This window comes from Corythoichthys intestinalis, chromosome 12 (genome assembly GCF_030265065.1).
Source record: "Corythoichthys intestinalis isolate RoL2023-P3 chromosome 12, ASM3026506v1, whole genome shotgun sequence".
Classification (NCBI taxonomy): domain Eukaryota; kingdom Metazoa; phylum Chordata; class Actinopteri; order Syngnathiformes; family Syngnathidae; genus Corythoichthys; species Corythoichthys intestinalis.
Window position 1 is genome coordinate 32,644,160 of NC_080406.1, and position 26,046 is coordinate 32,670,205.

General features: G+C 40.3%; 1 protein-coding gene across 1 annotated transcript; it reads right to left on the reverse strand.

Moving 5' to 3' along the window:
* Positions 1–7,808: 7,808 nt before the first annotated feature.
* LOC130926497 (immunoglobulin-like domain-containing receptor 1) lies at positions 7,809–24,103 on the reverse strand. Its single transcript, XM_057851412.1, has 8 exons — positions 23,831–24,103; positions 17,461–17,631; positions 13,950–14,099; positions 13,762–13,881; positions 13,538–13,684; positions 9,772–9,897; positions 8,656–9,458; positions 7,809–8,179 (listed from the first exon to the last, which is right to left on the reverse strand). Exons 1-8 carry the CDS (start codon positions 23,886–23,888, stop codon positions 8,141–8,143), a joined length of 1,614 nt encoding a protein of 537 aa, XP_057707395.1. The 5' UTR covers positions 23,889–24,103; the 3' UTR covers positions 7,809–8,140.
* Between the last annotated feature and the right edge of the window lie 1,943 nt (positions 24,104–26,046).

The following is a 26,046-nucleotide window of genomic DNA, read 5'->3' on the forward strand; positions in this document are numbered from 1 at the left end:
ATTTATACACCTTTATTTACCTAAGGCCACTGGATGTTTTTTAACTGCTTTGAAAAATACAGGTTTTGTTGTGATCTTGTATTTATATAGTATATAGCTTTTTATAATGTATTATGTATTATAATATTTGCTGCCCCCTGCCAGAGTGTGGGCCATTTTGTACTAAAATGATTTTAAACTGTCAGTTCAAATACTGTGTTGGAGACTAGTACTTGCAATACTTAAAATGGAAATGCAAGAACTTTAAAGCACATATTTATCCTGTCTGGCAATTTACCCAAGGCCAGTAAATAGTGTTTTAAACTGCTTTGACAAAGACACGTTTATTGTGATCTTGTATTTGTGTATTACTTATATAATATTTGCTGCCACCGTCAGAGGGTGGGCCTTGTTTGCACTAATTTAAAGATTTTAAACTGTCAATTCAAATATCGTATTGGAGAAATTGCATTACTTGAAATAAATCTATTGCAACTTATCAGTCCCAGTTCTTGTCTACAACACTGTCCAAAAATTGTCAATGCATATTCCAAATAGAATAACTAAATTAAGTCACCTGACTTTGTAATTATTACACCTGTTTATTATGAAGACCTGAAGTAAACAACAAGCAGTTACAGTTTGTCAAGAAGTTGTTCAAGTCATGTTTTGGTATTCATATTTTATTGACTTTTCATAACACTTGGGATCGTGTTTGTAAGAGCAGAGCAAACTGAAGTTTCAGCGTGCACTCTTCGCCTTTCCAACCTCTCAACGCTCCGATGTGGTGCGCTTGACCTCAGAATAACCCAAGAAGAGATATGGTGACCAATCGGGATGTGTTGTCAGCATTTCATATGCAGGTTTTCCTAGTAACACATAGTGACGGGATCTCTCGTTCACTTGAGTAAACGAATCCATTCCGGTTCGTTCAGTAAAAAGATTCGTTCAAACGAATCGTTCAACGAATCGTTCGCCCCCCTCATCTCCCTCCCCGCCCAAATGAATCGTTCGGTTAGTGAACGGGAAGTGACGTTGCCGAACGAATCACCAAAGACCGCTTCGCAGTATAACTGAACGGGAAGTGACATTGCTTGGTCCCTCCCTCTCTTGCACATTGACCACTCGTCGTAGTTTCAGAAATGAGTGACAGGCGATATCATTCTGCTTTCACAGACAGCCTCGTCTCCCTCCCGCTGCTCCAAAAGCGAGGGAGAACTTCCGCGTCGTCTGTCCTAGTTCTATGGGCTCAAAGTCATGGCTCGTGCTTGCATTTCGATTTAGGACACGGTTAAACATTTTCCTTTTGAGGGGGAAGTGGGGGTTTGGGGTCGGGGGCGCACGGACTTTTAGCATGATCTTGCTCACATATACAATGCTGCTGCTTCTACCAGCCAACGCGGCATGCTCGCTGTCACGAAAATAAAAATAAATCGAAAGTTTAATTCCTAAATATGGAACGACCAACACATCATATTTACCTCTCGCTCTGTTGTATTTTTGTTTTTTATTACTAAGACGATCGTATTGAATTTTTGCACTGGCATTAATAAATAAAATAATCCGGTCAGCTCCCCTGTCGTCCCCGCATCTCAGATCGTCAAATGCTGACGAGAAATAATTGTTTGCTCTTTATGATGTCGCCTTTCTACTCTCATTAGTCTGTTAAGAAAAATGTAGACATATTGCGACATCTCCCGTGTCCGTGCGCTTTGTTTTGAGCGCTTGAGTAGCACATGATGGACGGATTGACATAATTTGTCAAACCAACCGACACCCTCTGACACGGAAAAAAAAAAACACTCGGAAAAAATTGACATGTATATACAGTTTCATTGCAAATCAGTATTATGGTGATCATACTAAATATTCTTTTTTTTCTGTGCACATATGAGGTAAATATCGCTGCCATGAAGCCTCCATATAGTGACAGTTCTCTGCCCGCTTCACTGCCGTCACGCGACCGCAGCTCAGCTTTTGCTTGCCTCGTAGCTACACGTGTTTTAAATTACTGTAAATTTGATAGTATATCGTCATAGGTACAGTCCCGAGTCTGTTGAGAAAAGTAGAACACTAAACCATGCTCGCTAGATTTGTGCGGTGTTTTTGTCTGTTTGAGCAGCATTTGATAGGCTCCACGTTAACAAATATGTGACAAAGTCATTTCCTTTCATTTTATGACTCGTTCACCGCATAGTCATTACTGGAAAGTCAAGTTAGCAGCAAGCTAGGTCAGGAACCGGAGGACCGAATCACTGAACGGGAAGTGACAAAACTCAGTCTTTCCCCCCTGCCTGCACGCTTGCTGCTTATTTGGCCACACGTGGGAATGAGTGACAGACGCCTTGATTCTGTTTCCGCTCCCTCCCCTGCACGCAATGAGGCTGGCGTCTGATTGGTCGTGTGCGATGTCAGAAGACGCTGCCGCTTGCTCAACGCCCTCCCACGCAGCGAACAAGCGCCATCAGCTTCATAGAACGAATCAGTGCAGATGGTGATTAGTTCGGTCTCGTTCACCCAAACAATTCGTTCAAAAAGAACGAATCGTTCGCGACCGATACAACACTAGTAACACAACAGGTAGGTGATGAGGAGGAGTAGGTTAGCATTGCTACCGAGGCAGATTTACACAACAGTAAAGAAAAAAACAAAAACAAAAAACGTATTGAAACCAAAACGGATAAATCGTTCAACTTACAAGAGTAGAGATGAGGGGAATACACTCTCATTCCAGCAGAAATATGATCATAAGAAATGCTTTTCCGACGAACCGCTGCAATCCAGCCATCCGTCGTACCTTCGTGATCTGATATTTGGTCCTCCATGCAGGAAAACGGTGAAAAGTGAGTCCATTTTTCCTCACCCCTTTTTTTGTCGTAGGAGACGCTGTTGCACCCGGTAACGCAACAATAAGCACCCATATTTTCTTTCTAAAACACCGAAAGAGTTAGCTTAGCACTACCACACGTTACAATCCGCATTGACTCTGCCGGCCCGGAAGTGAATTATATTGCCAGCATGGAGGCGGGTCCAAACAATGACGTAGTACGTCCCATTCCCTATTATGTTCAAGTTTAAGCCTTTCACTGTCACTGGTCACTGGAGTGGACAGTTTAAAAAAAAAAAAAAGTTTACATTCATGACCTTTAACCAAGGGCATAGTTTTGGTCTCAACATTGGTAGGGACGATATAACAGCATAACCTGGATTACTGCATATATACTTTTTACTGGGGACGAGACATTAATAAGGGTAAGGAGATTATTGAACGGGGGTCAGGGTCACATTTCTAATGAATATGAACCAAATTAATTGATAGGTGAAATGATCAAAGCAAAATAAACCTGTATTGACTTACACAAACTTTTATGTGAATTGGTTCACGTGATACAACATTTGATTCAAACCTGTTTTAAAAAACTACTAAAACTAAAATACTACTACTACTACTATTACAACTATTAAAACATTTTTAAGTGCATGTCCCTTTATTAATATATATATATATTTTTTTTTTAAAAGGGGAGCTATCCAAGAATGGGTCCACTTCTGAGGGACACTAGAGCACCTCTAGACTCTAAAGTTCTGTAATATAAAAGTGATTTGGGGAAAAAAATTCATGAAAAGAAAACTGAGATATCCAAGGACCGTTCTACATCCAGGGGTGAAAGTGGGCCAGAACGTTCAGGAACGCAGTTCCGGGATAAGATTCAGGGCCGGAATGCGGTTCTGGTACACGGTGCTTTGATTCTGAAAATATGACAGCAACTGTCAAAACGCTATGTAAAAAAATTAAAACAAAAATGCTAAGCTGCCACACATGCATTTCATCTCCAAGAAGAAAACAATCTGCCAACATCAGATTTACATACACAAGTGTTAACAACATGAATAATAAAAGTGTGTAGCGTAATCTGTTTCTCCCAATATTTATTATTGATTTTATTCCACGGACGGCATGGAGGTTTCCCCAGCTGCTGCAGTTATCAGAGTCTGACGATGATGAGTCACATCAATTTGCGAATGCACGCAGCAAAGCAAAACGCCTGGACTCATTTATCCGTTCAATTGGCTGACATACTGGTTCATTGGTTCAAATGTGCATGTTTTCTGGAACAGCAAAAAAAAAAAAAAAAAAAAAAAAAGCTTGTAGAATTGATGCGACAAAAAAAAGGGCAATGCAACATAAAATGTATCAAAACTTGAGGAAGCTTATATATCATATTTAGTTTTATTTGCTCTGATGGGGAGGTTCAGAACATCTTAGCTGTTAATGTGCACTTTGGACTGATATTTGTTTATTTATGTTAGGCTAATTATTCCTTTCCTTGTGATTTAAAAAAACTCAATGTTCACTTCACTTTCACTTTGAATAATATAAGTCATTTGTACTTGTTTTTCTGAATGTATGTAACATATCTTTATTATTAAAAAATGTTTACATTAATAACTTCAATTTCAATATACAGTATATCCTATGTTCTTAAGTAGTTAAAATTGAGATTTGGCATTTAGCATGTGAGGAAATGAGGGAAAATAAAAATTAGGAGACGGAGGTTGGGGTTATTGCTGTTTTTGTTAACTTTTATTTTGCAAATAATTGAAAAAATACAATTTTGAATGAAAAATAAAATTTCTGGCTCTGTGGAGACCCTCACGTCGGGGAGTTCTGGCAAGAAATTCTAGCTTCTTTCACCCCTGTCTACATCTGAGGCATCCTAGCCTACAAGAAGACTCGAACCAAAGTACTCTCATGAAATTCTGATGTGTGATTTCATTTCACAGATTTTTTTTTTTTTTTTCATGTCAGTTCATGTTCCTGTCAGTGTCCCCCTGAAGTGGACCCATTCTTGGGACTTGGACTCTGAAGCCACCGCTTTGCACAACAGTAATGCACATAATTCAAACAATGATCCAATTGAAGGATGGTTAGCTTGACTTTGTTGTTCCTTGTGTAGGCTGGCCTGACCGCAGTAGTTTTGCAAGCTGGCAATTTCACACAGATTAATGCTATGCTAACTCTGATGTAGGTCGAACTTTTAGTAGCAAAATTAGTGGTTTTTCCCCCACCTCCAAAACATTGACGACTTTTTACATTACTTACAGTGGCTTGTGCTGGCCGAAAAAAACTTCTAATATCACTCCTCTTCGAAAGGGGTAGAGGAGGCGGCAGGTTATATTTCTGCGGGGTTGTGCGAGTGTGTGTCTGTGTGGCGGGAGGAGGGGGCTGGCTGCCAAGTCATCAGCCAATCAAACGTGCGTTTGAGGGGGAAAATGGACTAGCACATACAGCAAGTGGAAAGGGATCAATGTAAGTCTGAACATAATGAAAATAATTCACTTAATAATGGTAGGGTCTATTTTATACTTACAACATATGGGAAGAGAATCTAAATTACCCATATAACTGAACTCATTATATAACGCAAATAAGGTGGCTTAAAAGTTTGTGGGGACAATTTGAGCATCCTGAAAAGTTGGTAGTGTTATGTCCCTACCATCCCTATGCAAACCTACGCCCTTGCCTTTAACCCTTTATAGAGCAAGTGACTTTTTTCAGTCATTTAAAAATACTTATTTTTACAGTTGAGACCTTTTACGCTACATTGTACTAATGATTGTCTTTGTTCATTTTAAAAAGACTAAAATTGTTATAATTATTGTTAGAAACCAAATTAATATAAATAAAATGAATAAAAACAAAAATACGCACTGGTTATGGCCCAAAGTAGCTCTAAAGTTATTTTTAAATCATATTTAACTCATTGCATACCATTGATGTTGACAGACGTCCAATTCATTTAAACTGGAAAAACTTACTGTATTGTGAATGCTCGTTTCAGTGCCATACACTGCGGTAGATGAATGTTCATTTGCTCCTCTCAGTCAAAATGGATTGGACGTCTAGCACCGTCAATGGCAGCAAATGTGTCAATGAGCATTCATAGACTTCATAAAGATATTGACGGGGCACATTCCCCAGACTGCGCCACGCCTTCAAGTAGGGGCCGTCCCACACTCCGCTTCAGTTGGTCGAAGTTATTCTCAAACATATGCAGCGATCCAACGGTGGATTTAGGTTGAAAAAGTTCAAAAGCTGTACCGCATACAAACAGGAAAGATTGCCTCAGGAGTCGTTTTTTGAGGATTCAAAGTCATTATTATATTTTTCGTACCATGCATGCATTTTGAAACGTGAAAAAAATCAAAAGGAGAAATTAACCGCTAAGGCATTGGCGTCATAATTCGCCAAATTTATGTACTGTAAAATAAATGCAAACTGCTTGTTTTTTGCTTTTAACCAAGAATCGAGACTGTTTTACGTCCATATCTATAAAGAATTCAGGGATTTACGCATTTATTCACATGAGATTTCAACGTAAAAACCTCTTCGTAGTGATAGGGCTTTAAGACTAGCAGCACAGTCGACATACGTATTTATGTAAAATAAAAGTTAACTGCCCGTTTTTTTTTTCTTTTAACCAAGAATCAAGACTGTTTTATGTCAGCATTTATAAAGAATTCAGGGATTGAAGCATTTATTTACTAGAATTTTCAACATAAAAACTCTTTGTTTGCGTTTCCACTCGGTCAGCTTTGACCGAGATAGGCCCCCTATTAACTGGCCCCGTTAATATATTATGAAGTCTATGGAGCGTTTAAAAAAAAAAAAAAAAAAAAAAAAATCCATGCATGAAAGGGTTGTGTTTTTCAATAGGAAAATATTTTATATACAAGCTTATTTAAAGAAAATACTAAATTCATCATCCAAGGACCCAAATAACAATGCACAATACTGACAGTCAAATCCATTCTTTGGATGTTTTAAGACAGTGGTTCTTAATATGGGTTCGATCGAACCCCAGGGGTTCGGTGAGTCAGTGTAAGGGGTTGGTGAAGGTTATGACACTCAGGGCCCTATTTTTGGATGTTGACTAAATCTAAGCAAAGCGTTGTTTTAGACCAGGTTTTGGACTGGTTATTCCCCAATTTACAGGCTTTATTCCAATTCTTCCATTCCTTTATCTGACGGGAGGAGAAACTGGTTTGCTCAGTGGAAGGCTGACTCTTAATTGGTATGAGGAAGTACAACAGACCTACAGGGGGCGCACCCTATGTTGACATAAAAACATCTGCGTCACATTTTACGTCATGAAAATAGTATGTGAGGCAATGTCGACAAAAAAAAAAAAAGTGAAATGAATGGAGTTTTTCCATTTTCCAATGTGAAAAGCAAATCAAAAGGAAAAAATATTTGCTCTGAATTCACAATGTTTATTTGATTTGTGAGAAGATTTTTTATTTTTTTTTTTAAATACAATCACTTTGTGTACAAATTTGGTGATCATTTTGTGCAGGGTGTTTCATCAAATTTTATATCATTTGAGATGTAAATGTGACAAAAACTGCACGGTCAAGTTAAATACACCTAAGCAGGTTTAATGTTGAACAATATAAGATATATTCCTCTAAATTTGAATGAAAAATTCTAAGATATGCGCATTGGGCCAGTCTTGGTTTCGTGGTCAGATGATGCTGCAGGCATAAAGATAAAAACATATATTTTGGCCCGTTTAAAAACATGCTGTATAAATTAAGAAATTTGGATGAAAATTCACTTAGGTCTTAGCTTACTAGGTTAGCTATATCGATTTTGAATTTGGATTTTTTAATTATTTATTTATTTATTTCAAAGGGTTCGGTTAATGCACGGTTGAAACTCATGGAGTTCGGTAAGCAAGGTTAAGAGCCACTGTTTTAAGAGGTTAGATCCCATCAATTAAGATTTATACTGTAGATCAGAAATCCAGTCCACAGGTCATGTGAAATGTTTTATTTTAAAAAAAGCACACACAAAAAGTACATAAAGAAAAAAATACAGCAGTATTGATAAGTACAGTGGTTTCCTGCGAGGTCGTTTTTATGTCCCATTTACTGTAGCACACTTGTCATCACAGTTGTCTATGCTGAGCCTATGAAAAGACTGAAAATACGGTGTTTTGATGATGAAAAAACACATGAACACACAAATGATTAACTTTGGCTCAAAAATATGAACTCGCAATTACATATCACAACAACTAAGAATAAGTCCATCCTTTATTGGTAAGCAGAGAAAGATGCAGCCTTCTTTTTCAGCTTTTGAGATGAAAGAAATGCTTCAGATGACCATGCTGGTGATACTACGGGAGCTTCTATCCTACAGAGAGAAGTGAAAGTGTCAAGAGGAAACATGCAAACCAAGTTGTTAGAAAAAGTTTATACTCTGTGAAAAAAGAAATCATTTACCTTAAATTCATGGTAAAATACTGGCAGCTGTGGTTTGCAGAATTGCACCGTTGAAAACCAAGAAAAACTTAACACGGCTGTACTATTAAATTACCAACAAACTACGGTAAAAGAGCTATATTTTAACGATTATTTAGCAACAAGCAATTGTAATAATTATGTATGTGTAACTGGTCTGATGGTTGTGGTGAAATCGCCGCACTCACTTGACCATTTTTACGTGCATTTTAAGTTTTTTAACGGTAATATTCTGGAACCACAGGTGCCAATATTTTACTGTAAATTAAACGTTTTTTTCATAGTGTGCATTGCCATAAGTTAGGTTAAAAGAGCAGCCCACTCCCAAAGCGTAAATAGAAACAAGAATGCATGTTAGTGTTTTCTTACAGAAAGTCGGCTGTGGTTCCTACGATCATTGACGGTTCCGTGTTGGCTCTCCACTGAGGAGTAGCTGGGGGGCTTCTCAGGCCAATCCCTCCCTCTTGCCCTTCGCCTGTCACTGTCTTCTTCGTCCGAGCTCCAGGAGCCTTTGCGTCGAGGAGGCGAGTAACTCCTCTCCCTCCGCGCGCTTCTGCTACGCATCTCCTCCATTAGGTCATCGCGGCTACGGGTCCGAGGCCTGGACCTGCTTGGGCTCGGCTCTCTCCGGTACCCTCTTCCTTGCCTTCCCTCCCGGTCGGAGTCGTCGCTGTAGTTGCGGAGGGCCCCCCGTCTTGGAGGAGAATGATCTCTATATCGCCGTTGTACGCCCCTTCCAGAGGGGTTTGTACTACTGCTGGAATGGCTGGGGAAACGCGGAGCCCCCCTGTCTGGTTCCCCATTTCGGGGTCCTCTGCGGGAGGAGAAACTGGGCGCACGCTGTATAATAGGCGGTAGCGTGACGACTCGTCTCTCCGTGCCCCTTACGCCCATCTCGTCGAGGGCAGACAGCATGCTGGGTGGGCCGGGGGTGTAGGGCACAACGGCAGGAGGCGGCTGGGGCTGCACCACTACTGGGGACCCATTCTGAATGGGGTGCATAGGCACGTCTAGCCCCCTGACCTGGTTTTCCAGGTAATCCAAAACGTGTCGATTGTTTTGGTGGTTGGCTTTAGCGCTGCCGTTTAGGTGATGTTGAGGAGCGGTCTGCTGTGGGATCATCTGTATGGGTGCCATGGCAAAGTTTTGTTTGCCGGGGTCTGAGAATGAGCCTGAAATGTAAGACAAAATGAAGATTTTACTCAATTAACCCTCTAAACTGCCAATGATGGTAATAGATGTCTAATATATTTGAACTGGTCGAGGATTTCTACCAGTTCCCCTTTAATTTAGCTGAAAATCTTGGACAGAAAGCTTAAGGATAGCAAAATCAAGATCTTTTAACAGAAGATAGAATAGATTTTAAATCAATTTAAACAGGATAACAAATTTCTATATTAATATTTATTGTAAAATCTATCAGAACTAGCAAACAATTAAATAGATGGATACATTCATGATAATTAGAGGATGTTTTGGACTCACCTGAATACAACATGGGGACACCCTGAATTGAGTTGTTGGAGCTGATGGGAGCATAAATGGGCTGGCCATGCATCCAAGGCGCCATGGCCCTCTTGGCCTCACGCATCATCCTGTGTTGCATCACAGCTACAAAAAGAGACGAGAAAAGACTCACCATTTCATATGACTTGGGTGACAAAGCACTCGTGCACAAGCTGGAGCCATCCATTTTCGTATATGCTTATTCGTATGCAGTGCCTGTTTTAAATGTTTGAGGCTGACAGAAGAAGCGTACACTCTGGTCTTGTCGTCTTTCCAGAATTTTTCAAACAGGAAAAAAATATACCGTATTTTCACGACCATAAGGCGCACCTAAAAGTAAATTTTTTTCTCCTAAATGGGCAGGGCGCCTAATAATGCGGTGCGCCCAATGTGTGTATCGAAGGCGGACGTGAGTGAAAGCAGCATGAGAACCATTAGAGGTGTGACTGGTGCTCGTCATAGGGGGCGGGCCGCCATTCGGTAGAGTATAAAATTGAGTTACGTGCGTTGGGCAAATCAACTTCTGTTTGAATCAAGACCCCCGAAAATGGCAACTCCGACGAAAAGACACGCTTACGAAGCCCAGTTCAAGCTCCAAGCTATCAGCTACGCGAAGCAACATGGAAATCGAGCCGCGGCGAGAAAATTCAGCATCAATGAGTCAATGGTTCGGAAGTGGAGAAAGCTGGAAAACGAGCTAAGTCAAGTCAAGAAAACAAAGCTGAGTTTCCGCGGAAATAAAGCGAAGTGGCCTCACCTGGAAGACAAACTCGAGAGGTGGATTCACAACCAAAGAACAGCCGGGAGAAGCGTCTCGACAGTCACCATGCGAATGAAGGCACACACGCTGGCGCAAGAGATGAAAATTGAACATTTTCGAGGAGGTCCGTCGTGGTGCTTTCGATTCATGAAACGGCGTCATCTTTCCATCCGGACAAGAACTACATTGGCGCAGCAACTTCCAGCCGATTACCGTATTTTTCGGACTACAAGTCGCACCTGAGTATAAGTCGATCCAGCCATAAAATGCCCAACGACGAGAAAAAAAACATATACAAGTCGCACCGGAGTATAAGTCGAATTTTTGGGGGAAATTTACTTGATAAAATCCAACACATAGAACAGACATGTCATCTTGAAAGGCAATTTAATATAAAAATACAATAGAGAACAACATGCTAAATAAATGTACAGTGTACAGTGCACGAACAACGAAATGTGAATATACTGTCCTACGCTACGGCCCGGTCCTGGCTATCCAGCGAACTCCCAAAAGACAATGCTGGACGTCCGTATAATTTGCTGAATCAATTTGGTCCTCGATAGCAAACAGGTTCGCATCAACCTAAATAAATGATAATTAGGTACTATTACAGTAATAAGTAACAGGTTAGCATGCGTTCGCTATCATTAGCGCATCGTTCAAACAACCACACAACTGGCTCTAAGTGTCCGATCGCGGGTGGAAAACACACAACAACAACAGAAAAGATGATACACGCAGGCGTTGCCTCTGTAGAGATAATTTAAAAGCATAAACAATGAAAGTAGGTTCGCAGCCGTCTTTTCTCTCTTGCTAGCTCGCCCACTCACTCACTCAGAGTCAGAGCTACGTAGCTGTCGTCTTCTTCTGGCGTGTGAGCACTCTTCACGTAAACAAGTGCGAGTGCGCCCTCACATGGGCGTGAAAGCGCCACAAACTAAATGCATCCATTTCAAGATAAAAAAGTCAATAATACGATTGAACATACACTGCCATAGGCAGAACGCGAACGTGGCCATAGCTGTAAAGAGTTATTCAGATAACTATAGCATAAGAACATGCTAACAACTTTACAAAACCATCAGTGTCACTGCAAAACACCAAAATAACATGTGAAATTATATCATAATGTGTTAATAATTCCACACATAAGTCGCTCCTGAGTATAAGTCGCACCCCCAGCCAAAATATGAAAAAAAAACGCGACTTATAGTCCGAAAAATACGGTACAAGGAAAAGCTGACCATCTTCCGCTCCTACTGCAGCAAAAAGATTGCCGACAAACGCATCCAGCCGAAGCATATCACGAACATGGACGAGGTGCCACTCACTTTCGACATCCCGGTGAGCCACAGCGTGGAGAAAAAAGGGGCCAGCACGGTAGCAATACGCACAACGGGGCACGAGAAGTCATCCATACTGTTGTGCTTAGCTGCCATGCTAATGGACAGAAACTGCCGCCGCTGGTGATTTTCAAAAGGAAGACGTTGCCGAAAGATAAGTTTCCTGCCTGAGTCGTCGTGAAAGCCAATCAAAAGGGCTGAATGGACGAGGAGAAAGTGAGAGAGTGGCTGAGGGAGGTTTACGTGAAGCGACCGGATGTTTTTTTTCACGTTTCACCGTCCCTCCTGATCTGTGACTCCATGCGCGCACATCTCACACCCGCTGTGAAAAACGAAGTCCGCCTGATGAACTCGGAGCTTGCCATCATTCCGGGAGGCTTGACAAAGGAACTACAACCGCTGGACATCGGTGTAAACAGGGCGTTTAAAGTCAAGTTGCGTGCAGCGTGGGAGCAATGGATGACGAATGGCGAACACAGTTTTACAAAGACTGGAAGGCAACGCCGGGCAAGTTACGCCACAATTTGCGAATGGATTGTGGATGCTTGGGCTAATGTGTCGGCTTGCACTGTTGTTCGAGCTTTCGCCAAAGCCGGCATTATTTCCGAGGAGGAGCCTCATGGCAACGAGACTGACTCGGACAACGACAAGGGGGTACCTGGCGTGTTTGATGGAGACCTAGCCCAGCTGTTCATGTCAGATACAGAAGATGAGGACTTTGATGGCTTTGTGGATTGACAAAAAATGTGAGTACTTATTAAAATTCTTTAATAAAGTACAATCGAACTGAGTTTTGCTTCCGCTGCCTTTTTTAAAAAAAAAATATACATGTTCGTGTGTATGCTAGCGTGCAAGCTAGCGGGAATGCTACTGTATGCTTTAGCGTGAGTGCATGCATGCACGCCCACGTGCCCAATAATCCGGTGCGCCCTGTATGTGTGTTAAATACAAAAATAGCACACAAGAATTAGAATGCGCCCTTTAATACGGTGCGCCGTATGGTCGTGAAAATACGGTACATGAAAAACATCCGTTAACAGCAATAGCCGTTAAATCAATTTTGACTGGATGGCAGCGAATGATCACTGACAGCCCGCCCAGGCCAAATGTATTGGGGAAGCCAAAGAGTTTATTTCTCTGTAAAATGCATTAGACCTCGTTAGAAGAAGTTAGACCTCTATGACAGAATCAAACAATGTGATTTTGTTTTTTTTTCTTCTTCTCCACATTCTGTCTCTCATGGTTGAGGTTTACCCATGTTGACAATTACAGGCCTCTCTAATCTTTTCAAGTAGGAGAACTTGCACAATTGGTGGTTGAATAAATACTTATTTGCCCCACTGTGTACAGGTGAATTTTTAAAAAAAATGTCAAAAGGGTGACCTTCGTTTTTTTTTTTTTTTTTGGGAATAAAAAAGACGGTTCAATTCAATCAGTTAATATAAACATATTTGATGGGAAAGACGTCATAGAATGGATCATGTAATAACTTACGTTAAACTAACGTCAGTTATTGTGCCGTGTAACTAATTACTCTTACGTTGAGGTAACAGTTACTAACTCAAATACTTTTTGGGAAAGTACTTTGTAACTGTAACTGATTACTTTTTAAAAGATTAACAACACTGTTCCTGCCTACCTTTCTCTGGGCAGCAACATGTCTGAGGACAGCAAGGGCAGCGCACGTAGCAGCAGCACTTCTGCGGGCAGCACTGACACCAACATATCGCCAAAAGCATGATCAGCACCAAGGCGCCGAGGATGATCAACAGCACCGTCAGCCAGTCTGGAGCAAAAGAATCCATTTGAAAACCAATCAAAACATTGTCAAAAAAATTTTTGTGAGAAAGTGAGGATGCTTACGATACACAATCAGTTTAATTTCACGATCCGAATCGCCCGACGTGTCACCGGCAGCGTCGATGTTGCAGAAGTAAACGCCGTTATCCCACCACATGACCTCAGTGATGACCAGGTCAGCCACTGTTATGCAAATGTATTTTACTTCAAGTGTCCATGCAATTGCCATTTTGTTTCATATTCAAACTTACTGTTTTGAACGGTAATTTTGCGATTGCGATAATCTACGCCCAGCATGGGCTCATTGAGGCCTCTCTTTTGGACCACTGTGCGGACGGTGCGCTGGCGGTCTTGGCAGTCGTTGGCCGGGTCCTGACCCAACTGCAGGGCGGCCTGGTAACCTTCACGCATATAAAACAGAGTGATTGACAGGAGATGAAGTAATAATTTTCAGATAAGTAGTAAGACACACACCTGTTTATTTTGAGAGTCATGCCAACTTCATAACGAGTTTAAGACAGGCAACACAACCGGTTCCCTGTTTCTGGTCGGCAGCCAATTTTTCAGTATTCGAAAAAAATTGACATTCATAATAAAAAGGAACGGAATGTACCCACCGGGTCAGCTGTATTTAGTCTTCACGCGAAGATACTTTCCTCCCAAGCACATGCAGTATTCCACCTTGGCATGTTTTGTTCACGACTGTGTTAAGTTACAATTTTATTGTTTTGGAGTTTTATGGGCTCTTCACACGTTATCTACTGTGGTGTTGAAATACGACTCAGTATTTTGCATCCAATACATTTGAACTATGAATACTAGCATTCAATGATCATCTTTCTGCGCCATTGACAGCGATAGAACGATTAATTTGTACTGGGAGGGTTGGCCTTCCCAGTCCAAATGGTTTGGACGTTTATCATCGTCAATGGCAGTGAATAAGTTTAAAACTGCATTTTATGTCTTCGGGGCAGTTTACATGGTGACGCTCCGAGAATACGACATATTTCATGTTTGCATATACAGTGATCCCTCGTTTTTCTTGGATAATGGGGACCAGAACACACTGCATTAAGTGATAAACTGCGAAGTATTTTTTTGGGGTTTGCGCTACTTCGCGGTTTTTGACTTAATTTTTTTGGGGGGTTGCTCAATGCATTTATTCAGATCTTTCATTGGAAAAAGATACATATAAGACATGTTTTTCGAAAATTTTCCCAAAAGTATAAAAAAAACCATATATATATATATATATATATATATATATATATATTAGTGCTGTCTAATTTATTGCGTTAACAGGAGTAATTATTTTTTTTTATTAATTACGTTAAAATATTTAACGCATGCCCGGAATGACCCGCTCACGCATTGCCTCAAACCGATTACAACAACGCCGTTTTTTGCACATTGAGAGCTAAGAGACAGAGAAAGGCGAGTGGACACAGGCGTTCATTGGATCGCGCCGTTTATTAGCATATGCTTCGGCAACTCCTTCACAACATACATAAGTATCATTTAGTGAAAGCATAACAAAAATAATATTCCTATCTTTCAGAAAAAATAATGTTCACAAAAAGAAAATCGCTTCAATCTGTATTAATGAGGCCTTATTCTCACAAAGTTAAACAACAATGCAAGGAGAACTGGGATTCCCAATCAAAATAGCTATGCAAAATACACATAAAACTTACTCAGACTTTGGTCAAACTCTATTCAAATATTTCGTTTAGCTCAACAAATACACTGGATGGCAATATTTAGTCACAAAATACAAACTATCAGAGGTCCCGTACATTGTGAAGCCAGCACTCAAACGTTGTGAAGAACAATGCATGGACCAGTAAACAGGGAACTACGGCGTCAGTCTAGGGACAAAACACACTCTTTGGTTTGATTTCTAAGTAATTTAAAACTCACCATTGACACCTTGTGGTGTATTTCAATCACTACCTTACGTAGTTAAACTGCAGATGAACGGCAGGGAGCCTATGTGAAGTCACCGCTCGTCAACGTCAACAATGGCGAGCTACTAGTTTATTTTTTTGATTGAAAATTTTACAAATTTTATTAAAACGAAAACATTATGAGGGGTTTTAATACAAAATTACAATAACTTCTACTAACATTTATCTTTTAAGAAGTACAAGTCTTTCTATTCGTGGATCCCTCAAACAGAAATAATGTTAATAATGTTAATGCCATCTTGTGGATTTATTGTTATAATAATAAATACAGTACTTATGCCAAGTATTTTGAATGTATATATCCGTCTTGTGTCTTATCTTTCCATTCCAACAATAATCTACAGAAAAATATGGCATATTTTAGAGATGGTTTGAATTGTAATTACGATTAACTAATTTTTAAGCTGTGATTAACTCGATTAAAGATTTTAATCGTTTGACAGCCCTAATATAATATATATTCATAAATGTTTTTAAGCACCTTAAATGTCATAATTATGATAAGGTTTAAACGTGTTACCGTCCCATAGAATTATTTTTAAACAAGAAAAAAGACGCCCAATCCATTTAAAAAAAAAAGCAGAAAAAATGCTTGTCTTTATTAAATGCTTCATTGAGTGTCCACTCAAACCCGCCCCAGCTGCTCACTTACACACAATGAGTTGCCACATGATGATGATTGACGCATGAGATGCTTTGAAGGTCGAGTCTAAGGCAAGATCAAAGCTTGACCGTCTGTCAATCATCGTTTACTTTGATAAGAAACGCCAGTTCACTTTTTGACTAAGAGCAGGGAGAGGAAGGGAGTGAGCGTGAGACAAAGCGATTGGTTCAGGACAGCTCATCTGTATGTATTTATTTATTTATTTTCAATTGAAAAAAATCCACGATGGACTGAGGGTGAGAAGTTTGAAGCGCGAAGTGGCGAGGGATCACTGTACATGGCCCCGTCTTGGTCGAGTCTCCATTCAAACGATGTCGCAATTCCTCGTGAAAAGGCCAGGCTCAAGGGGGCAGTGCAGTTTTACAAGGCGACAGCCAGTGATGCACTTCCCTGACAACAACCTCCCCAGCCCGGAAGACAACATACCTGCCCACTCGAAGCAATGACATCCACAGTTTTTTTTCTTTTGCTTCAAAAGCCACATAAATGCAAACGTGAAATATATTTTTATATCTAAAATATATTATTAAAATAGTTAATTAAAGCCGACATTTCGCCATGTTTGCCGTTTTGAATTTTTAGCAGCAGCGATTACGCATGTCCAAAGTGACGTGTGCGAGTGCTGACGACATGGGAGTGAGAGCTTTCCATTCCCCGCAATCAAATCGTTCTGCTTTGGAGGACCAAATCAAAAGTTTGAGTCTTTGTCTTCTGTTTTCGCAGCCACCTTGTAAAGGTGAGACCATTTCGCAACATTCGTTGTGTCCTGGTGTCGTAGCATCATGATGTAAACGACCCCTTCATCTCTACCAAACTAGCTGGAATGATGAGGTTCTTTACAAAGTTGTAGAGTCACACATGTCTAACGTCGACATTCAATCGCTGCAAGCCCTCCCAGTTCAAATAGATTGAAGGTTTATTGTTGTCAACGGCAGTTAATGTATTAAAATGTTAAGTCGTTAGAAGAGTAAGAAGGTTGTTGATGTGTTTCCTTAGTTTGAGTGTGGTATGTATTAATATAACATGCCAAAGTTACTTTGTGATCATTGTGAAAACTGTTTATTTCTATCAAAGTTAGTGGCTGCAAATGAGTTAATAGTGTGTTTACAGAACTCTTAACTCAGGTCTTACTTGTAGAGTAGTATTCCAGGATGGGGTCTTTACAGAAAGATTTGAATCTCCAGGTAACCAGCACATCTTGCGGGTTTGCAGAAGTGGTAAATTCGCAGCGAAGGGTCACAGACGCAAACAACATGGTGCTCCTTTCGCTCTCGGGAACGTTCACCTGGATGCACAGCAGTTCTAATGGACACGAGATGGATGAGTAGAGAGATACAGGAGGAAAAATTTAATCAACTTTGCGATCATGCTTCTCAAAGCCGGAACGCTACAAATGTGACTAAACAAGTTTACACATACAGTATTACACTTTCCCAATGGTAGAAATAACAGCTGTCTGTCATCACTGACAAAGATTTGGTAGATAGTGCAGAAAATATCACTAATTGTTTTCAGACAACTGGGGGTAAAAGCATTTAGTATTTAGGTAACACATTTTCTGGGAAATGTTTTGATTCCTATTCATACATGGCAAATACAGGGTGGGGCAGAGCAACTTGCCTATTTAAATTTGGCACCCTGAAGCGATGTTTGCCCTGAGGATTGTAGGGATGGCCTTATTTGAGAGGATGGGGATAAAAGTTTGGTTCATGACGTGCAGTATGTATTTTGTGTTTACTTTCGGGAACCCAAGTGAGCATCCTGGAGTGGATGAAGTTGGAAAGCACTTTTGCGTTTGAGGCTGTTGTTTTTTGTTTTTTAAGTGGTTGCTCAATTGCAACGCAAGTTACGCAACGCAACGTGACTTCCGTAGACATTTCAATATTGCCCCCCCGTGGTCATGTTCCTGGCCGGCAATCAATTGTTTCATGGGTAAACAACTTCAGGGAAACAGGTGATGTAAAGAAAAGGAAACCTGGCCTCCCACGAACAGCAAGGTCACCCCAAACCATTGACGCGGTGAGAATCCGTTTGGAGATCTCCCAAACGGTCTGCCTGCAAACACGGATCTTCTCTTGGATCTTCTGCTCGTTCTGTGAGACCAATCCTCCATGAAGAATTAAAATTTCATCCCTACAAATTAGCTATGGTGGAGGCACTTAATCCACAAGATTTTATTGCTCGTGAAAATGCATATGAGGCGCTTTTGGGCTTGCCTGATGACACATTTATTTTCTTCCGTGATGAGGCTGACTTCCATTTTTCGGGAACTGTAAATAAGCAAAACATGCGCTATTGGAGTCCTGAAAACCCCAGAGAACTTCATCAGTGTCTCTATACGCACTACGTGTAACTGTTTGGTGTGCACTATCGCGAGTTGGCATAATTGGCCCATGGTTTTTGAAGAATACGAACAGGCAGTATCAGTGACATCTGACTGTTATTTCAACATGATCAAAGAGTGTTTCCTGCCAACACTGAACCAGTGTGGAACGGGGGGCAATATCAAAATGTCTACGAAATGCACGTTGCCTTGCAACAATTGAGCGACAGCTTGAAAAAAATGCCTCAACAGCAAAATCGCGTTCCAAATTCGTCCAGTCCATGATGCTCACTGGAGTTCCTGAAAAATAAACACAAAATAGATAATGCACGTTAAGAACCGAACTCTAAGCCCCACCCTCTCAAATAAGTACATCCCTACCATCCTCAGAGCAACCAAGTGGCTCCAAATTTAAGCAAGTTTCTCTGTCCCACCCTATATTATACCAATCAGTTTTGCTTATCTATGCTTCATTAATTTTTTTGTGTGGATGAGGTCTTTGTTGTGTTTGTTGCTAAGAAATATCCCTGCCTATATGACGTCATCCAGGGGAAGCTGAACTCCATCCCAGTAGAATTCCTGAGCAGCATTATCATCAAAGTGTAATGTGCAATAATTTTTGTTGATTTAAATTGGACAGCCGTTTTTAACTATTTTTGGGTGCGGGATCCAAAACTCAGTTTTTCCTTTTTAATTGTTGTATCCCCGTTTTCTTAAAGTAATATAAAAACTTAATGCTTTAGAAGACAAGTGACTTTTGCCAAATGACCAAAAATACTCAAAAGTCATAAAGACCTAGCGTGCACATACTTGGACATCCCATTTTGTGTCATGTAGGTTGTAATCAACATTGGCCTCCATGGCCCAGAATGTGATGTCCACATTTATGGATGTCTGGTTTCCATGTCGTTATGGTTTCATTTTTATTATTAAAATGTGTATATTGGCAAAAGGATGCTGGAATGCCATATGCCAGCGAGGAGGTCTAGAGGACGACCAAAGAGGAGGTTTATGGATGTACTTAAAGTGAAGGTAGTTGGTGTGAGAGCAGCGGATGCAGAGGACAAGGCTAGATGGGGTCAACTGATTCGCTGTGGTGACCCTGAAGGGAAAAGCCGAAAGGAAAATAAGATCTAAATAAAGTTTTAAATAAACAATGTTAATAAAAACAAAATAAATAAAAACGAATAAAAACAACACAACAATTTAGTGCTGCATCGATTAATCGAGTAACTCGAGTAGTTCGATAAGAAAAAAGCTTTGAATCAAATTTTGCTTCTTCGAGTATTCGTTTACTTAGAGTGGCATTGTAATGGTTTGTTTTGAAAGTGTTTGCATTTAGTTTTATTGATTTAGGTTGATACACTGCCCTTCTAGTGGCAACAGTGAATATTACATAAATCATTCGTTCAAAGTATTTCATAATGGGTCCAAATTATTTTTCGAACAGATCATGTGACTATAGCACCTTAGAGACAGCTGTTTGCTTTGCTTAGCCAAAACTACAGCTGAGGAGGCAAGATGGATATTTAGAATTTCTTTCAACCTAAGCTTTCAAAACCTTCAACAACAACTGAGCTTGAACCGAGGATTGAGCACGAGCAGTATCAAAAAGTCCTGGCTGTCTTGTTACCTGTTGTGCTGTAATTCCAAGTGGTTTTAGAATTTCTTTAAACCTAAGCTTTCAAAACCTTCAACAACAACTGAGCTTGAACCGAGGATTGAGCACGAGCAGTATCAAAAAGTCCTGGCTGTCTTGTCACCTGTTGTGCTGTAATTCCAAGTGGTGCTTGAACTGGATACTTTTAGCGGTCAAGTCTTTTTGAGCCAGCGCAAAGTTCGCAGCGCACGGAGATATTTTTGTCATCTTTACTGGACAAAAATGTGAAGTAATGGCTGTGTTTCCAGTGTGCAAATGCAGCCGTTTGTAGTATATCTCCTTCCTTTTTCATTGCATCCTGGCGAGGTAGCAAGGCTATGTTGTTTTGGCCGCAAACTCCCAGCGCTCACGGCTCACACATCATGGTAATACACGTGACCCGTTTTTTTCCCCATCCCCGATAAAAAATGTGACATGTGATGTCACTCCCATGACTACAGTATTCTTCATTCTACATACATTATGGGGCAATAACAAAATAGTAACGCACAGGCATCAAGGATAGTAACTTTAAGCAGATTACTGATTTAGAAAAATGAACGCGTTAGATTGCTCTTTACTGAAAGTAATCAGATTACAGTTACGTGTTACTCACATAACGCGTTACTGACAACACTGCTTTTATATTACCGTTAAATACACAAGCTTGACGCTAACTTAACGGGAGCTACTTTTTCACCGGAGATTTGGCTAACTCTGTCAGTGTTCAAGGCAAGCTGCAACGAACGGCAGTAACTTTGTCATACCGCAAAATATGAAAACAATTGAAAACATTACTCAACAAATTCAATATGCTGGCAAATGCATTCATCTAAAAAAATTGAGAGTGAGACCTCTCCTCGTCCAGCGAATGTGAATTTGTGCTTAGGACAAGATCATCTGTCGCAATTAGCGATCTTTGACACTCTCTTTTTTTCCCCCTGCATTCAAACTTGTTTCTCTCTCAGCGGCTGTGATTAACCTCAATGAAGTTGCTCTCCTAGCTAAGCCTTGCCTATCATTCGTCTTTGTAAGTTTTTAGTAACTTTGTGTATTGAATTTGAAAGGAAAATGTGTGTTTTGTTTTTGGCGAACTTTTTCATGAAGCTAAACTGTTGAAGCTACTCACACGTGGAAAAATACGATTGTACAATGTTTTAAATGTATACATTTGGTATTTTTCAGTTACCACGATTTGAGAGCTCAATAAATTGAAGAAAAGTACGCCTTGTGTTTGGAGTGTTTGAATTTTGGGTTTGCTGGAATAGCGTCACTGACACACGCAGCATCAAACAGGGGAAGGGGTAAGCGCTGCCGCGCCAAGCCACTTCTGGCTGCATTTTTGACACATGAAAAATAACGAATACGTACTAGTGTATGACGGAAAGTTTTAGTGCTTTTGTAACCGCGACGTTTTCATAGCATGGTAAACTGTGAAGGTAACCGGCACATGCCTACACCTGACCACCCCCCCTTAAAAAATTTCTCCTCGGATCTACACGATTCACGTAGGTCATCCTTTTTTACCTCAAAACAGCGAATTTCGCCGAAAGGTGAGAGATTTTCATGCCTGATTGCCATGTTTCACCCATAAAATCTCCCCAAAAATCCAGTTGTGGTCATTCACAGCTCTGTCTTGACACTCAGTGATACATGCTACATGGAGTTTTTGGATCGAAACAAGGTAAGTACGCGATAATATCTAGTCGTGACGTCTGTAATTCTGCTCTCGCGTGCTCTCACCTCCAGATAGGGTTTTGCTGTTTAAAAAAACTTTTTTTTTTTTAATGCCCTCCAGTTCAAAATTTTCTTCCCCCCAAAAATGGAGATATTAATCTTTCCAATGATGTATCACACATGCATATAGGACAATTTTGAAATTTGGTCAAATTGGGGGTCTCAGAGCGGAACTTCAACTCACCTAAGTGTTTTCCGCCATATAATTACTTACCTTCTTTTTATGGCTTGGTTAAACTAAAACCGGTTGCGTGACGTCTACACTGGGGTCTCCAGGGTAAAACGGACAAATTAAAAAATAGTTTGGGGGCTTAATACGCCATGAATCTGCCATAGCATATATATAAACACAACAGTTTATTTTAAGGAGGGGTGCAATAGCAGAAACTGCTTTTTCAGCCTTGTCTGTGTTTTCCGCCTTAAACTGGAAGGACTGGCTGTCAATGCTCATCTTTAAATCCATTGCTTTCGTCCAATCCATTTTGACTATGGGATCGCTGATAGCCTCTCCCAGTCAAAATGTGACGGGATGTCCAGCGCTGTCAATGGCAGCCAATGAGTTAAATGACTACCCTATAAAGCAGTGTCCAAACTTTTTGCAAAGGGGGCCAGATTTGGTGTGGTAAAAATGTGGAGGGCCAACCTTGGCTGACGTCCTTTACGCAGAACAATATAGTTAAGCAAATTTTAGCAAGCCATTCTGTGGGTCACATTTGCTTTATTATTTTTTTCAAATTAATAATTTCAACAATCTCACAACTAGACTCTCGGGATCTTGCGAAATACTGCTGCTGTGAAATTAAACTAGCTGTAAAAGTTGCTTCAATTTCTCGCTGCGTATCTTCCCCGTAATCTTGTCGTACATGTCAGCGTGTCTTTTTTGGTAATATCGCCTCACATTGAATTCTTTAAAAACAGCGACTGTCTCTTTGCAAATGAGGCAGACACAGTTGTTGCGTATTTTATTGAAGAAATAGTCCAATTTCCACCTATCCTTGAAGAGTCAGCAGTCGCAGTCAACTTTTTTTTTTTTTTGTTGATTGTCGCCATTTTAGAAAATTGGAAGTCAAGTATCACGCGGGGTAATGTTGCTTAGTGTGCTGCTGCCTTTTAGTGGGTAAATGAGAAGCAGCATTTGGTGTGTAAGCTACTTCATATGCTGGTAGCAGTACTGCTTACCAATTTATTAAGTCTGTGTGCAGGCCAGACGTTATTGATCTTATGACAGAAGCTGGGGGCCGGATGAAATTTGACCACGGGCCGTATTTTGCCCCCGGGCCGCACTTTGGACATGTCTGCTATAAAGGGTGATATTTAAAATAAATAGGCATGCATGTAATGTTTACTCTATTATGCTTTTACAAAGAATACTACTTCTGTAATTATAATTGTGTGCAAGTTTTTTTTAATTGTGTGCAAGTGGTAATAAAATAGTAAGTAGCTAAATTGTGGAGGAAAAAAATGTCGTGCTAGAAAAAAAATCAGACGGCATTGCTTCGTCAAAAGGAGCAACCTGGGAACTGACCTATATTCGTGTATAAATATCAAGTAAACCAAATTTGAATAAAGTTTCCGGCATGACGCAAGTAATATGGATAAAAAATTAAGAACAAAGAAAAAATGCTACACCGACACGAAGTTGGCCTTGCCCTATTTTGTTGCGCTTGTTGATTATTAACTTTTCCGCCCCGACTGTTTGCCTTCGTGACTTCGCCAAGCTTTCACGGAAGCCAAAAAGAAAAAACACAAAAGGCCGAACAATGTACTGGGGAAAAAAATCGCTTGAAGGCATATAGCCTCACCTGTTGGAAGGTAAACCAGCAACAGCAGCAGCAGCGTCGCGGGTGTCAAATTTCCCATCACCTCGCTTGTTCCCTTTTCTTCTTTCTTTGCTGCGGTCTAACCTGTTGATGTTCCAAAATCCAACGAAGTTCTAGCTACGTGGGTTATAAGCCTCGTGTAAACGCTTTTCCACATAGTAGCGCAAGATTTTCTCAAGAAAGCATGTTATTCGGAAGCGGAGACAAAACACTTCAACGTTCCCACAGGTGCACTCGAGGCAGGCGGACACTCATTGGTCCCATCCCCCTATTAGAGATGACGTCATGAGCTCCGCCCCAATCAGATAGATTCAACACGGAGTTAGGTGAATTATCTGTGTTGGAAGAAACTATAGACCCTACTCACCTACGTCACAAAATGACGTGTCGCTGTATCCGGCCGCCATATTGTCCGTATTTTTTAGACCTATTCTCATTTTTTTCAATTAGTCGTGCAAGTTATAGAGCAATTCATGGAAGCCCCGGTGTTATCTGACGCCGTAAACTCATTGGATGCGTTGCATAAAAGGCGTTATGTGGAAAAGCTTCCGTTTATCCATTCGCCAGATCCATATTTGATGCCTAAATCGATGTTTTTCGACCCGCTGTCTTCGCCGTCTTTGCCTGACCCTGATATTTACAACTATCTTGTCCACACAAAATCAGCCTATTCTCACGAAAGTTTGAAAAACTTTAAGAGCTTGGAGGCTTATAAATGCTACGTTGCTGGTTGGGTGAAACAGGTCCTCGTACACGAAAATTCGGCAGGAATCTTGTGCTCGGGAAGGTGAGTTACGAAATTTTCAATTCAAAATCTTTTGTTCTTGCTAACATCCACTGTCAAGTCTAATGTATTTCATGTCATTTGTCAATGGAGCTAGGGCTGTTAATGTTTATATGGTTTAGCGATAGCACTCTCACTACATATATATATGATATGTAATAAATATGAAGTGCGATAGCACTACTCCAGATTGTCCCTAGTTGAATTTAATTTTTTTGGCTTTTGACCTCAATAGTGAAATTGTAAATTAATTGTATGACAACTGTCTTATTATCCCCTTATAATTATATATTTTCAGGTAGTTCATTCACAACGTTTGAGCGTATGTTGTCGGCGATTAGCCTAGCAATGATCTTAATTGTGGTTGTCAGCCCAAAATCCTCTAAATATATATTAAATGCATTTTACCAGATATAAAATGACTACTACATAATCTGTGGTAGTCGTTTGGAGCCCAGTTTTCTCGTCGAATTGCAGCAGTCAATCTCGCTCTCCTCTCCAGGTCTCTCGGAATACGGTAAAACTTCAAGTCTCTCCGTCTATCTTCTCTGTTTTTGCAACCGACCGCCACACACGACTTCACCATTTTGATTATTAATGTTAACGAGCAGAAAAACACGCCATAATAGGAGGAATTTACGAAGCGCTAATGCATTAACATGACGAGTATACGGACATGGCGCGGGGGCGTGGCTGTGACGTCACGTGAGTAGGGTCTATAGCTCCATCATATTTTTGTTTTGAAGTGCGCCTCCCAAAATGTTCATCCACTCGTTCTTGTGCTTTTTTTTTATGATTATTTAATCATTATTATTCTTAATTATTTTTGTTGACACAACAAACAGCTCTCCACACATTGGTCGATTTTTAGTCATAATGAGCAAACGAGCTGTTAAAAAAAAAAAATAGCATCATCATGAAAAGGGGAGTACAGTATTTATTTACAACTTTAAAATTCAAATTTAGTGCTTTCTAAGACATTTTAAGACCTTTAAATATCATTTAAGACCAAAACAATTTCTGATGATTTTTTTTTTTTTTTTTTTTAACTTTGTGTCTCCTCCTCTCATGTGCGACTCGACAGCTTTGACCCGTATTGTTAGGAGTGTGACAAAATATGGAAATGGTAATATATCGTGATACTTTGTATCCCAAAAGGTTACCGATATGCTATTGCAAGAATCGAGATATCATTTTAAAAAGGTGTCAATGTCTAAAAAATTTAAGGGAAACAAGTTGCTACCAAAATCTTCCACCATAATAGTGTCTCAGCTGACCCTAAGGCTGCCTTGACGGTGCTCGACACCCAATCCATTTAGACTGGGAACGTTCGTTCATTCGAAATCAGAGCATTCACAGTCATTCTGTCAGATTTTCAGGGCATTTACAGGTCATTTGCTGTTCATTTTAGGGC

Excerpts from the sequence above, each read along its gene's own strand:
- LOC130926497 (XM_057851412.1), bottom strand. The coding sequence starts at position 23,888 with ATGGGAAATTTGACACCCGCGACGCTGCTGCTGCTGTTGCTGGTTTAC. Across the intron at positions 17,632-23,830 it reads GCTGGTTTACCTTCCAACAG|AACTGCTGTGCATCCAGGTG; the intron begins GTGAGGCTATAT and ends CGTGTCCATTAG. Across the intron at positions 14,100-17,460 it reads CCTGGAATACTACTCTACAA|GTTACCAGGCCGCCCTGCAG; the intron begins GTAAGACCTGAG and ends ATATGCGTGAAG.